The following is a 15,030-nucleotide window of genomic DNA, read 5'->3' on the forward strand; positions in this document are numbered from 1 at the left end:
GAAACACCGCGGGAAGCGGCCAATCAGAACACAGGTTACCGGCGCCGGATAGGACGTCATCAAAGAGTGCCGACAGCTCTGCGGAAAGCGGATTTCTTAGAAACGGTCGTGAGAGGACCGAATCGGTGAGTGTGGTGGAGACGAAGGGAGCGTGGGAAGCCAAGCTACTGGGTCTGGAGGAGAAAGGGTAGAGGCCGACTTAAATCATAGACCAAGTAATTCTAAACGCGTGAAGCGCCTTAGAACCGATGTACAGGACGTGTGTAAATCATAACATAACTTAGTTTAGGCTGGAATGGGGCATGTGGACCAGACAGGTGGAATGTGAGAGCTAAAGGCAGGGTGAGGGAAAGAGCCAGGTTTGGCAAAGGGCAATGATTGTTCAAAGACCCAGAGATGTGGAGAAAAGTTGCCAGGTCGGGTAGCACCTGGAGGGTGTGTGGGTAGGACCTGGAGGCTTCCTCCCGGAACAAAGCAAGCTGTGGAGCCTGCATGCTGTTGGAGCTGATGAGGAAGAGACTTCAGGGCTTTGGGGAGGAGGTGCTCCTAATAATATGAAGGGACAGAGTCAGGGTGCAGTATTAGGGAACCCCATTCTCACTTTCCTATAGGCCTTGGGATGTCTCTGGCAGATGAGCTCTTGGCTGACCTTGAGGAGGCAGCGGAAGAGGAGGAAGGAGGAAGCTATGGAGAAGAAGAAGAGGAGCCAGCAATCGAGGATGTACAAGAAGAGACACAGCTGGACCTTTCGGGGGATTCAGTCAAGAGCATTGCCAAGCTATGGGATAGCAAGATGGTGAGATGGTTCCTGGGAGGAGGAGAGGTAGGAACAGCAGTTCTTCTTTCTGTGAGTCCTGGTTTCTGACTGTGTTCTCCTTTCCCATCAGTTTGCTGAGATCATGATGAAGATTGAGGAGTACATCAGCAAGCAAGCCAAAGCTTCAGAAGGTGTGTGTCTCCATTCTCCTGGCCCCATGGCTCTTTGCTCCTTGTGGTTTTGGAAACTGAATGTCTCTCCCTCCTTGACCTTCCCTTATAGCACACTTCTTTTCATCCCAGTCACCAACCCTCTGAAAACATGTTGCATTGTACCCAGGCATGTTGATGGGTGCTTATAATCTCACCACGTGGGAGGCTGAGACAGGAGGTGGGGGAGTTAAAGTCCAGCCTCGGCTACATAGTTAGGTGAGGGTCAACCTGGGTAAAACCCTGTCTCAAAAATATAGACATATATGGCTCATAACTGTCTGTAACTCTAGTTCTTAGAGATCTGACACCTTCTTCTGGTTCCCATAGGCATTATACATATATTATGCACATATATACATTGCACTATAAAACCGAATACTTAAACCCCATGTGTTTTCTATGGAATAAATTTACATTTAAACTTTCTATTTATATTTAAGTATGGAATAGATAAATTTAAATGTGGAAATAAGGCCTCACTCTGTAGCCCAGGGTGACCTGGATGTCACTAGGTAGTCTACAGTGGCCTTGAACTCTGAGAAACCATCCTTTTTCAGTCTCCTGTTAGGGTTACAGGCATGAGCTCCCACACCCAGCCTGTAGTCCCCACAGTGGGACTGACTGGCCCTGCATTGAGTCACAAGTGCCACCTCAGTTGGAGTTTGAATACTTGTGCTAACCCTGGAAAAAGAGCATGGTCTGTCCTTAGCCCTGAGTCATTGTTAGTGCCAGAAGACTCAGATAACAGCTTCTACAGGATCTCATGTGTCAGGCTGAGAAGCTACATAGAGCCAAGGAAAGTCACAGAAAGTGGCATTTCCTGATGTCAGGTCTGATGATCAGACCTGCTCATATAGTTATCTATCTAGTGGAAGTAGATGCAGAGCATGTCTAGCAGAGATGTCCCAGGTCGAGGTATGGAGAGAAGAAATCTCACTCTTCTAAAAGGGGAGGGAATAGTCTTCCCGCCCTCTGAGTTTTAATGGCTTAAAGAGACATTTGGCTGGATGGTGGTGCTGGTGCTGGTGCTGGTGCTGCTGGTGCACACCTTTAATCCAGCACTTGAGAGGCAGAGGCAGGCGGATCTCTATGAGTTCAAGGCCAGCCTGGTCTACAAAGTGAGTTCCAGGACAGCTGGAACTGTTAAAGAGAAACCCTGTCTCAAAAAATTTAAAAAAAGAAAAAAGACATTAGATGCACATATTATTTGATACCAATATAATTATGCATCAATTGAAGTTTCTAGAAACAGACTCAGGGAAGGAAGGGAGATGGAACAGTGCTCATGAAGGCCAGGAGTAGTGAAATAGCCCTGAATGCCCAGTGTCTGGGAGGATAAGGCGGGAAGGCAGAAAGGCTGTGTGGAGCTGATGAGTCAGTGGATCTCCCTGGAGTGACTCCTGTGCTGTGTGCACCAGGGCTGCAGGTGTGGGGCACATGTACCTAATACTTTTCCTTGTGGGGCCTCCATCTCTGTGGGAGACCTTGAGGGCCAGTCTGAGGATCTTGCTCGTTAGCCTCAGGGCTTTGGAGAGCCACCGCAGGGTTTTGTTTTGGAGCAAGATGAGGTCAAAGCTGGATTAGTCCAGAGGATGGACTGCAGGAGAGAGATGAGAGGTAGGAATAAGGATCCTGGAGAGGTTTCCAACCACCCAGTATATGCTTTAGCCCCTTACTTAGCCCTTCAGCCTCTCCTTCCTGACCCAGCCAGCTTCACCTCCAGTCTTCCCCAGCCATGTGACTTAAGAGGGGTGGGTGTCCCTCCCTCATCCACCTCCTCCTCCTTTATAGTGATGGGACCAGTGGAGGCAGCCCCGGAGTACCGAGTCATTGTGGATGCCAACAACCTGACTGTGGAGATAGAAAACGAGCTGAGTGAGTGATGGGAAGGGCCATGGAGACAGCCCCGTCCTGTGCCCTTCAGTCTTTCTCTAACCCAAAGGGAAGAACAGGCATGAACCTGGGCCTCTTCTGTTTGCCTTTCTTAGACTGCTGCGCTGACTAGGTTCACCTTCTGTAACAGACTAATTTACATAAAGAGAAAGTGCATTCCGAGTAAACAGAGCAGGTCATTCTTTGACCCCATCCACCGGCCAGACTCTGCCACCTGTTTCATGCTCCAGGGTCAGGGAAGGAAGAGAGGGCATGGTTGTTTTCTTAAGGCCATGGTCTGAAAGTTGATTTTGTAGACATTAGAACAAACTCCCGCCTGCACATAGCACTGGGGACAGCTAGGAAAGGGAGACTTCATGCTCCAACCCATGATTTGGGGCTGTTTACCAGAGAGGCGGAAGGGGTACTGGGGATAGCAGCAGAGTCGGCCTCCCCCTCAGTGGACACCTGCCCTCCCTGTCCACTTTAGACATTATCCATAAGTTCATCCGGGATAAGTACTCGAAGAGGTTCCCTGAGCTAGAATCCTTGGTCCCCAACGCTCTGGATTACATCCGCACAGTCAAGGTGAGTGGAGAGGAGTCTGGCTCCAGAAGAACTGGGGCTCTAGACCATGACGCCTCAGGGTCTAGAAGTGATGATGAGGCATGGATGGGGGCTCAGTGGGAAAGGACAGATACTGGAGAGGATGTCTCACACACGTCTCTGCTTCTCTCCTCCCCTTGGTCTTGTGGGAAGATCCCCATTGACCTGGCCCTTGCGTCTGGCTGCCGTCGGAGCAGGTGTCCTTTGAACTGGCATCTGAAGGCTGACGTAGGCAGAGGCTGCAGCCAGATCAGAGCTAAGATCCTGAGTGGGAACAAATAAGGAGGAAGTGAGAAGAGCCAGTGAGGGCAGCTGGGACAGGTCAGAAAGGTCAGAGCACATCAGACATGGAAGGTTTGGGCGCCTCTGGGAGAAGTGACGGGAGCAGGTGGGGGTAAATCAGGGGTCCTGCCTCTGTCCACGTGACCAGAATGGTAGCAGGGGTGGTCTGTTTGTAGTCATGAGCTCCTGCAGGCTTCTTTAGCTGCATGCCTCCTTGGAGGCCACTTTGCCCAGCTTCCACTTCTGGGTCAGCAGAAGAGCAGGCAGTGCTGATGCTTTAAGCAGCAAAGTTATAACCTGTAAAAAGCCAGCGAGGTCTCCAATATACAGACCTTAGCTTTCCCAGGTTCCTCAAGGGGAGACCTGTGTTAGTGTTGGAGCAGAAGAGCTTCTAGCATCTTTGGGGGCTACTATGATTTCTCTCTTTCTCCCATTGCCACCCCAGGAGCTGGGCAACAGCCTGGACAAATGCAAGAACAATGAGAACCTGCAGCAGATCCTGACCAATGCCACCATCATGGTTGTCAGTGTCACTGCCTCCACCACCCAGGGGTACGTATACCACATGGTAAGGGGCTGCAAGCCTGCCATAGGCCAGCTAGCAGCAGAGAGCAGAAAGGGCAGAATGGGGTGCGTGGTCAGGGTGGTGCTGGCTGAGAACTACAGCCCTGGACTGTTAGAACTTGGAACAGCCCCGAGGTATACAAACACATGTATGCGAAAGCCGAGAGGATGGGTGGGGCTGAACCCCAGTTAGACATGTGCCCAGCAGAACCCTTAACCTGATCCCCAATGCAGGCAGCAGCTGTCCGATGAGGAGCTAGAGCGACTGGAGGAGGCCTGCGACATGGCACTGGAGCTGAATGCCTCCAAGCACCGCATCTATGAATATGTGGAATCCCGGATGTCCTTCATTGCACCCAACTTGTCCATCATCATTGGAGCATCCACAGCTGCTAAGATCATGGGTAAGTTCCCAGCTGGCTCTGCTGATAGGTTAGGCTGCCTTGAGGAGGGAGGGTTTGGCATTAGGAACTCTAATATGTTGTTATCTGGCGGTCAGCCAGCTTGGCACAGCACATAGTAAAGCATAGAAACCCCTTCTAGGTTCAGCTGGCTCAAGCAGGTTGCGCAGATGGCAGGACAGCCTCCTGCCAGCAGGTCCATTTTGGACTCTGTGGCAGCCACAGAGTGGTAAAGTCAGCTCCCCAACCCTTGGCTTTCCTACTGGATGGGACAGCAAATCAATCCCGCCATGTGCCAAGTTCCTCCTCCCAGAAGCTCCTGTACCCAGAATCCTCCCTTCCTTGCAGGGGTGCTTGCAAAGGGAAAGCCACCATCTTTGCTCACTTAGCTTTGGTCTTGACCCTACAGGCCGGCCAGTACTCTTGAGGCTGCTATTTCAGAGATGACAGGTCTGAGACCAAGGTGCTGTGGGGGCTGGTGTCTCCCGCGGCCTCTGCTGGGCTCAAGCATATACTTCTGTGTCTTCATGCAGCCATGCTGCTGTATCTGTATCCTTATCTCCCTTTCTCACAAGGATCCCAGTCAGATAGAATCCGGATCCATATGACCTCATTTTATCTTAGCCATCTCCCTAAAGATTCCCTGTCCTGGGCCAGAAAGATGGCTTAGCAGGTAAAAGTACCTTCCACCCAAGCCTGACAACTTGAGTGTGATCCTGTAAACCCACATCAAGGTGGAGAGAGCTGAGTCCTATAAGTGTCCTCTGATTTCCATGCATCCTCCCTACACACACATAAAAGTAAAAATAACCCCCCCCCCCCACACACACACACACATACACACACACAAATGATCCTATATCCTTCCAAATGCAGGGGCTTAGACCAGTAACTCCAGTATTTGGAAGGCTTAGGCAGGAGGACTGCTTTGAGTTCGAGGCCGGCCTGGGCTACAGTAAAATACTGTCTCGAACCATCAGTGAAGGAGCCAAGCTGTCTTGGTCACTGTTGTGGTGCTGTGAAGAGACGCTGTGGTCAAGGCGACGCTTACAGGCTGGAGCTGTTATCCTCCTGATCCTGTGGCTTGGGAGCAGGGGGCAGGCAGCAAGCAGCTGTGGTGCTGGAGTAGTAACTGAGAGCTGCACTCTGATCTGCAAAGAGACTGGACCTGGCCTGGGCTTTTGTAAGTCCACCACCAGTGACACACTTCTTCCAACAAGGCCACACCTCCCAATCCTTTAATCTCTCAGAGTTTCACTCCCTAGTCACTAAGCATTCAAATATATAAATAAGCCTATGGAGGAAATTCTAGTTCAAATCACCAAGGTGCACATGAGCCCCCAGATGTGAACCCTGTGTTCTTCCGACCTTACCTCTTGTTGCAGGTGTGGCCGGAGGCCTGACCAACCTCTCCAAGATGCCTGCCTGCAACATTATGCTGCTGGGAGCCCAGCGCAAGACACTGTCTGGTTTCTCCTCTACCTCAGTGCTGCCCCACACCGGCTACATCTACCACAGTGACATCGTACAGTCGCTGCCCCCAGTAAGCCCTTTACCTTGTCCCCTGCTCCCAGCCCCATGCCTTATCTGGTTTGGCTGACAGTCGCACTCAGGAGCCTGGAGGATAGGACAGCATGTGTTGGAGTAGGACACAATGCTGGGGCCACCACTTGACAATTAGGATGGTGGGGTGGGTGGAAGCTGGGAACCCTGCGATTAGGTAGCTAGAGTACACCCCTCAAGAGGCTGTTAGTAGATAAGCCCACAGGTATGAAGCCTACCTCCTAGAACATGGGGTACAGCTGGACCTAGATGAGAAGCGACTGTTGTGGTGGCTGTTCCCTTGCCTCTAGAGAGTCATGGTTTCCTCTCCCCTTTCCATTGCTCCAGGATCTCCGGCGGAAGGCAGCCCGGCTGGTGGCTGCCAAATGCACTCTGGCAGCCCGTGTGGACAGTTTCCACGAGAGCACAGAGGGGAAGGTGAGGAGAGGACAGGCGTCTGTCCCTGGGCTCGGGGTCTTTTCATGAGAAGCTACTTCAGAGAGCCCTCCAGACTAGCAGACGAATGTATGTGTCTGCAGCCTTCACCTCTGGGCATCAGTTGCATAGGGCAGCTATACCAAATCACTGTTGATGGAGTGGCTTCATAGAGAAGTTTGCCGGGCCTGGTAGCTTATATCTTTAGCCCCAGTACTTGAGAGGAAGAGGTAGGAAGATCACTAGTTTGAGGTACCCTGGGCTGTATAATGAGTTTCAGGCCAGATGAATCTCTACATGGTGAGATCCTAACTTTGAAAAAAAGCCCAGGGCTAGAGATGTGGCTCAGTCAGTTAAATTCTTTCATGCAAGTGTGGGGACAAAAATGTGTGTGTGTTGGGGGGGGAACAGGTACAGTAGTACATGCCTGTAACCCCAGTGCTGGAGAGGTGGAGACAGGAGGGTATCTGGGGCTTGTGGGCCAGTCAACTAAATCATGAAGTTCCAGGTTTAATGAGAGACCCTGTCTCAAGAAATAAGGTGTGGAGTGAAGTGTAGAAGCCTCGTGATGCTATCTCTGGTCTCCGATGTGCACACACATACACACAGTCTCACTGGACAAACATCAGGGTATTAGTTGGGCTGTTCGCATTTGTAGCCTTGAGGGAGGAAATGTTCCTGCCCCTGTCAACACCAGAGGCCACCAGCCAAGGCAGCATCTCCAGTCTTTCTGATGCTGCTAGGTTGGGGCCCCTTGTAGGATATTGAGCTCACACTCAATGACAATGCAAGGTATTGTCACATCTCAGTCCTGAACTGAGTCACATCTGCAAAGATCCTCTGCTACGTGAACTGTAGTGACAGATTCTGGAGACCAGGACACCTGACACCAAGGCAGATCTCTGTGTTGGAAGGACCAGTGTTGCCCACCACACTAGGACCGCCCTCCATTGGTAGGGACATAACACCAGTGGTACTTTCTGTTTTCCTGGGTGGGCTCAGAAAGTATGGAGTCTCTGCTGTGTGTGTGACCCTGCTAGAAACCCCTAAGTCAGGGTTCAGTCTCTGCCTTTGCCACTGTCTAGACAAGGCAGTACAGCAGGGAATCACATAGATGTCAGATGTCTGCCTCCATGGCTCTTTGTGTGTGGGGGGCAGTACTGGGATGGTCCCTAGGATTTTACACACCCTAGACAAGTGCTCTATCACTTAGCTCCATCCTCAGTCAGTCTCTCTCTCTCGCGCTCTCTCTCTCTCTCTCTCTCTCTCTCTCTCTCTCTCTCTCTCTCACACACACACACACACACACACACACACACACACACACAAACTTTTGTGGGTTTTGTTGTTATTGTTTTTTGAGATAAGGTCTCTTCTCATCTCTAGTCCAGGAAAGCCTTGAAGAATTTTGATCCTTCTGCCTCAGCTTCCCTGGTAACTGGGATTGGAAGTCACATAGCACTTATGTTCTAATCTAGCTGGGACCAAAACACCTAGGCAGTAGGCCTGAAAAATCTGTAATGGGTCCAGTAGTGCTGTGTGAATACCAGGGATGATAAGGGGAATTGTGGGGTGAGGAAGCTTAGATTCTGACTCAGCTAGGATGTGAGGAAGAGCTTTGAGGATGTTGTAATATGGGCCTGAGTGAAGTTAGAGTCAATTGTGTGGATACTTGGGCTACCCACTTGAAAGAATGTTCCAAGCAGAGGGAATAGTGAGCACAGAGAACCTAAGGCTAGAGCTTGGTGAATCCCGCAGGGACAGGAGCCTGCTGCACCCAGGGCCAGATAGTGTGCAACCCAGATGGGGTCTGTTCTAAGAGGCCGGGAGATCTGTGGTGTGAGAGATACAGCAGAGGTGACATGCTTTCTGCTGACTGGAGAACACAGGGTTTCTGCTTGGCCCGTTTATGTGTGAAGGACTTGGGTGGAAGCAGTTACCCAAAGGCTGCAGAGCTTGGTTGTAAGGGTTGAACATGAGCTACAACTTCAAGGGGCGCCAGGCACTGAGAACCCCACAGGACACCCTCCCTGACCCAAGAAGTACGAACATGTTTTGTCTTGGGGAGGGTACACTGTCAGATGGACAGGTGCACAATAGATGGGTTGATGATGTACGGACATACTGCCTGAGGGACAGTCAACATAGCTGGCCACAGCTTCTCCCCAACTCCCTGCCCAGGTGGGCTACGAGCTAAAGGATGAGATTGAGCGCAAGTTTGACAAGTGGCAGGAGCCACCACCAGTGAAGCAGGTGAAGCCCCTGCCTGCACCCCTTGATGGGCAGCGGAAGAAGCGAGGGGGCCGAAGGTAAGGGGCTCTGGAGGGGCTAGAAGCTGGGAAGGGGGTGAGGATGAGGCTAGCACCTTCCTAGCCAACTCCCTATATCCTGTTGGCACCCACCTTCCCCAGGTACCGCAAGATGAAGGAGCGGCTAGGACTGACAGAGATCCGGAAGCAGGCCAACCGCATGAGCTTTGGAGAGGTCAGCTGGCTCCACAGTAGCAGTGGGACCTTGATGTCTCTCTCTGCAGATCCTGCTGCCATCCTTTCTTTCCACCCTGTAGTCCCAGAGCAGACCTGGGACTGCCCCAACCTCCTCCCTCCTGCCTCGTCTTTCCCTCAAAACGTGCTTCCCCGTCATGACCTTTGCAGCTCTGAGCTGGCTGCTCACCCACCCGGCCCCATATGCTGCACCTACACCTGACCATCACCCAGGTGGTCCTGAGAGAGTCCGTCCACTCAGGTGCCACCGCAGTGGTGCAGCCCATCCCAGTTCCTGGTGATGTAATCTGAATTTAGGGTGAAGTGGCCACTCTGTATTCAGCTCAGGAACCAGTTCTTCACAGGGTTCCCAGCCATACCCAAGCAGAGTAGGCTCTTTCTCAGTCCTGCCAGCTGAGTGGGCACCCGTGAGACTGGCTGATTGGAGACTCCCTGGGGGACTGGCTGAATGTAGCCAGCTTCTTAACAGCAGGCCACTCTCATCTCACCAGATTGAGGAGGATGCCTATCAAGAAGATCTGGGCTTTAGCCTGGGCCACTTGGGCAAGTCAGGCAGTGGGCGTGTGCGGCAAACACAGGTGAATGAGGCCACCAAGGCCAGAATCTCCAAGACACTGCAGGTATGGACTGGGCCCGTGGAAATGGGGGGCACGTAGGACATGGAGGTCAGTGAGCCTGGATCAACCTCCCCCTTCCCTACAGCGAACCTTACAGAAACAGAGTGTGGTGTATGGCGGGAAGTCTACCATCCGTGACCGGTCCTCGGGGACTGCCTCCAGCGTGGCTTTCACTCCACTCCAGGTACCACACCCTCCCCTACCAGGCGTGAGGTAGGGTTGTTGTGGAGGTTTGTTGACCTAACACATGAAGGGCTTAGGAGCCCAGGGCCACACAGTAAGGCAAATGGTTGGGAGTGACAGCTGTGACAAGCTCGGACCAACTTTGAACTGGTCTAGGACTCTGTTCGTGTAATCCAGATACCGTGAGCATCCTAGTCTTTGCTAGTCAGGGTAACCTGAAGGCGGGCTTGAGTATCACCCCAGCCCAGTGGCAGTGAACAGTGTGAAGCAGAATGGCTTCAGGTTACTCATGACAGAGGTAGGCAAATGTGTCCCATAATGTCAGAAGTAGAGTGCCTACTGATCACCAGCCTACCATCTTCCCGGCTTCAGGCATAGTGACAAGAGAGACAAGGCTTAGCCAGGTGTGGTAGCACACACCTTTAATCCCAACACTCAGGAGGCAAAGACAGGCGGATCTCTGAGTTCAAAGCCAGCCTGGTCTATAAACCTTGTCTCAAAAAACCAAGGGGAAAAGAGAGAGACAGAGACAGAGAGAGACAGAGAGAGAGAGACAGAGAAGGCTTGCTTTTGGGGGGGGGGTTCATGGGTGGGAGAGGACAGATGAGTGAATCAAGTACACTGCATTAGAAGGGTGCCACAGAGAAGCAGGAGTGAAAGGTGGTGGGGCCAGAGAAGGCCCAGCAAGAAGAGTGGAAACATTCAGCATCACATTATCATTGTGTTGATGTGGGATTTGCAGGAAACTGGCTGGTCATATCCCTTTGGGGCTCAGTTTCCTCATCCAGAACCAGACAGGAGTGGTGGTTTTTTGTTTTGTTTTTCAAGACAGGGTTTCTCTGTGTCATTTTTGGTGCCTGTCCTGAATCTCACTCTGTAGCCCAGGCTGGCCTTGAACTCACAGAGATCTACCTGGCTCTGCCTCCGAAGTGCTGGGATTAAAGGCGTGTGCCACCACCACCTGGCAGGAGTGGTGTTTTTAGCATCATCTGAGGAAGTTAACAATCCTGATATCCAGGCCCTACGCCTAGACCCATTGGGACAAAATCTCCCAAACTGGGGGAGACTCCAGGGACTGTAAACAGTCCCGTGTCCACTAGAGTGTTTGGGGGCTGACATGTCTGGTTGTCACACAGTAGGGAGGCCTGAGCCTCCCCACCTTACGTGTCACCCTCTCCCTTCCCAACCCAGGGTCTGGAGATTGTGAACCCACAAGCAGCTGAGAAGAAGGTGGCAGAGGCCAACCAGAAGTATTTCTCCAGCATGGCTGAATTCCTCAAGGTCAAGGGTGAGAAAAGTGGCACCATGTCCACCTGAAGAGGCCCACACCCCAGGTGGCCACCCACTGGAAGGACATGGAGGACTAGAACTTCTGAAATGATGGACATCTACCCAGGAAGTTGTGGTGGCAGCCTGCCCCGCTCTGTCCTTGGTCTAAGGCCACATAGCATCTAAGGAAAATGGTGAAGGGTCTTGGCCTCCCTACCCCATCACCCAGACTGCTACTGCCCCAAATGGGCAGAGAAGGTCTTCCTCACACTCATCTTTTTTACTTACATGGGGAAAGGAAGTGCTTTTTTTTTTTTTTTTTTTTTTTTTAGAAAGAGTACAATTAAATGCACAGTGTCAGGCTCTGACCAGAGGGTGTGATTATTTGTGAAAGACCCAGAGGAGTCAGAGCTGTGGGTTTCTAGTCAAGGTAGCATTGACCCAGCTCTTGTCCTGGAATCGAAAAGGAGAAAAGCCCTTTCCATTTCCGGCATCACCACACACCCCCTGAGAACCTCAGCATCATGGCTGAACAGTATGGCCACAACAAAGCTCCAGAGCCCAACAAAGGCTTACTGTTGTCCCTCAGGCTAGAAGCCTCCTTGGTCCAAGATCCACATCTGCACTGTGAGGCACCTCAGAAGCCTGGGAAGTGTCTGCAGAAAGCACCCAGCACTGGGCTTATTGGGGAGCCAGTTGTTTTAATCCATGTTTGCTGAGGGGGCCACGCTTGAGCCCTCAATAAGGGTGAGGCAGATGGGTACCCTGCTGTGGGAGGCACCAATGCCAGGTAAGCAAAAGACACATGCACTACCCAGTCTGACTTGAGAACCAATGCTCTGCCAAGGGAAAAAGTAGAACAGGCTGGACCATCTTTGGTGTGTTATGAATCTGTGATTTTGCAGAAGATAAGTAAGAGTCATTGCTAGGCTCCATTTTCTCAGGTTGAGCTTAACTCTGAGGGTTTGAACATGGACCCAGCTGGAGAAGTCAGGATTTCTCTTACTCATAATTTTGGCAGGTCCCTCTTGGGCTTCCTGGTCCATTCCTCCCTCTGGGCCTTCTTCCCCTATCTCCCCACTCTCTATGTTGACCCCAGTCCCTGTGGGTCTGCACGGAAAGCACTTTGTACATCACCTCCTTTAGAATCCTTGCTCCATCCCTGCCTGACTTGCATCTGACATGGCCAGTGGTGAGTCTTGGAATTCAAGATGCTGCAGAATGCCTTGAGGGCTAAGACATGGTTGCTAATTCTAGAGTTTGATTCAGTTTTGCTAAGAGCAAATTACAGGACAGCCAGAGCTACACAGAGAAACTCTGTCTTGAAAAAAAGTAACAAAAGCAGCATAAGAACCTGAGTTCAATACTCAGCACCCCATATAAGAATGGCAGCATGTGTTTGCCATCCCAATGCTGAGTAGGTGGAGACAAGTGGATGGATCACTAGGGCATGCTACCAGCCATCAATGAGTCCCAGGTCCTGATGAGTGGCCTATCTGAATAAAAAATAAAAAGCTACTGAGGTGGATTTGGCCTTCACAAGCACATCTGTGCTGCTACACACAATACATTAATACGTACACACACAATTTCAGGAAAGAGAGTTGGCTGGAGAATTCCTCAGTGGTTAAGAATACTGGCTGTTCCTCCAGAGGACCTGGGTTTGATTCTCAGCACCTGTATGGCAGCCCACAATGGTCTATAACTCCAGTCCCAGAAGATATGACATCCTTCCCTAGTCTCCCTGGGTACCAGGCACACATGTTTTGCACAGGTATAGGCTAAACACCCATACATACACAAAAACATGTTTCTAAAGGGCCCGGAAGGCAGCAGTTCACCTCAGGGTACTTTCCTAGCTGTGTCAAGGGCCTGCCTCAAAACAGTTTTAATAGGGCTGCCTTGCAGGACAGGCTCCAAAGCAACACAGAAATCCTGTTTCAGAAACAAAACAAAACAAAACAAAAAACAACTGGAGCACTGACTGCTCTTCCAGAGGTCCTGAGTTCAATTCCCAGCAACTACATGGTGGCTCACAACCATCTGTAATGAGATCTAGTGCCCTCTTCTGGCCTGCAGTCAAAACATGCTGTATACATAATAAATCTTTAAAAAGGGAGGTGGGACTGCCACAACATGTGGTGGTATACACCTTTAATCCCAAGACTCCTAGGCAGAGACCAGATTTATGTGAGTTGGAGGTCAGCCTAGTCTACATAGTGAGTTCCAAAGCCTACATAATAAGATCCTTTAAAAAGGGCAGAAGCTGGGACATGATGGTACATACCTGTAATCCCAGCATTTGGGAAATAGAAGCAGGAAGGCCAGGAGTTCAAGGTCGTCCTCTGCTACAAAGCTAGTTCAAGTCCAGCCTGTCCTATATGAAACCCTGCCAAAAAAGAGGTGAGAGGCAATTGCAGGAATAGCTCAATAGTAGGGTATTTTCCTGTCATGTGAAGCCCTGGGTTCAAATCTCCCTGTGATTAAAAAGAAAAGTGCATTTCCGTGTGTTATTTTTGGTGCTAGTTAAAGGACCATGCTTTGAGGAGTTTTGGGTGAGTGGTCTTTACATTAGCTGCACATTGGAATTATCTCAGGGAAAGAATGGTAGCCGGTTCCTGCCTTCAGAGGTTGATGGAATTGTTCTAGCATGAGCCTGAGTATTTGAATCCCCTACCCTTCACCCCAGCTTCCCAGGTGATTCTAAAGTGCAGCTAAACCTGAGAGTCATCACTCTGTGTTCTTGGGGCCGTCAGCATGCCCTGGGAGCTTGTTAGAAGAAGTAGAATTGGGGACCAATTAGATGAGCTGCATCTTAACAAACAGATTCCTGATAAGGCTAGAAGTTGGTCTACATTCAGGGCCCACGTGGAATAGCAAAGCTGTGCATGAATAACAAACTCAAAAGAGTATGGGGATATTAGGAAAAATCTGGACAAATGCAACTTCCCAGGTTTCACTTTCTTAAGTCTATGTGACCCTAGAAATATGCACTTAAAAAAAGAATGTATGTGAATGTGTTAGTATAAGTGCACCAGCATCAGCCAGATGAGGGAGTCAGATACCCTGGAAGTGGTGTTAACAGGCATGTGAGCTACCATGTGGCTGCTGGGAACAGAATCCCAAGTCCTCTGCAGGAAAGTGTATCTTAACTGCCAAGCCATCTCTCCAGCAGAATATGCCTTTTTATAAGCCATTTCTTCCTGTCTTGCTTCATGCCATCCTGTTGGGATGCAATGCACATCCATGTTCTCTTCAAGTTTGGATTTATCTTAATTTCCTTCACCTAGGCAGGCAGAGATAGATCTGGCTTCCCAATTCACGAAAACGTGGTGCTCAAGTTTTCAACGCAAGTCATTGCTGGGACTATTCATCTACTAATTCAGCAAAAGGCTACGGAGTGCTTTATGAGTGCTAAACACTGAGAAATCCAAAGAGGGAGACCCAAGTAAGTATTCTTAAAACAAAAGGGCAGGATCTGAACAAAAAGAGGCTCACCTAAGCATTCTGCGGCGCGCGGGGGGGGGGGGGGGGGCAGGGAAGTTTACTCCTTAAGAAGCATAACAGAGCTCTAATGAGTAGCTACTACAGATGTAAATGAGGTAGGGTAAAGCGCAGTTTCTTCTGCAGCTTCTACGGCTACAGAATCCTTGCAACACCAAAGAAACGGAGGTAGAGCAGAGTGCCCCACAGTCTGCTTTTCCGGAGGCAGGACAGTCCCATGCTCAGTCACTTCTGCTATGCATGGTGCTAGTGAATTGTCTCTGATTCCGCCTTTCCTTCTTC

General features: G+C 50.6%; 1 protein-coding gene across 2 annotated transcripts; it reads left to right on the forward strand.

The window, feature by feature from the left end:
- Nucleotides 1-44: 44 nt before the first annotated feature.
- Prpf31 (pre-mRNA processing factor 31) lies at nt 45-11,544 on the forward strand. 2 transcript variants are annotated; one of them, XM_036197444.1, is made up of 14 exons: nt 45-125; nt 612-796; nt 888-948; nt 2,761-2,844; nt 3,332-3,429; nt 4,175-4,281; nt 4,528-4,697; nt 6,080-6,237; nt 6,585-6,674; nt 8,853-8,980; nt 9,083-9,155; nt 9,667-9,795; nt 9,878-9,976; nt 11,167-11,544. In XM_036197444.1, exons 2-14 carry the CDS (start codon nt 620-622, stop codon nt 11,290-11,292), a joined length of 1,500 nt encoding a protein of 499 aa, XP_036053337.1. In that variant the 5' UTR covers nt 45-125; nt 612-619; the 3' UTR covers nt 11,293-11,544. The 2 variants fall into 2 exon arrangements, with proteins under 2 accessions (XP_036053337.1, XP_036053347.1); XM_036197454.1 differs by lacking the exon at nt 45-125 and adding an exon at nt 148-215.
- The last annotated feature ends 3,486 nt before the right edge of the window (nt 11,545-15,030 follow it).

Source organism: Onychomys torridus, chromosome 1 (genome assembly GCF_903995425.1).
Source record: "Onychomys torridus chromosome 1, mOncTor1.1, whole genome shotgun sequence".
NCBI classification, from domain to species: domain Eukaryota; kingdom Metazoa; phylum Chordata; class Mammalia; order Rodentia; family Cricetidae; genus Onychomys; species Onychomys torridus.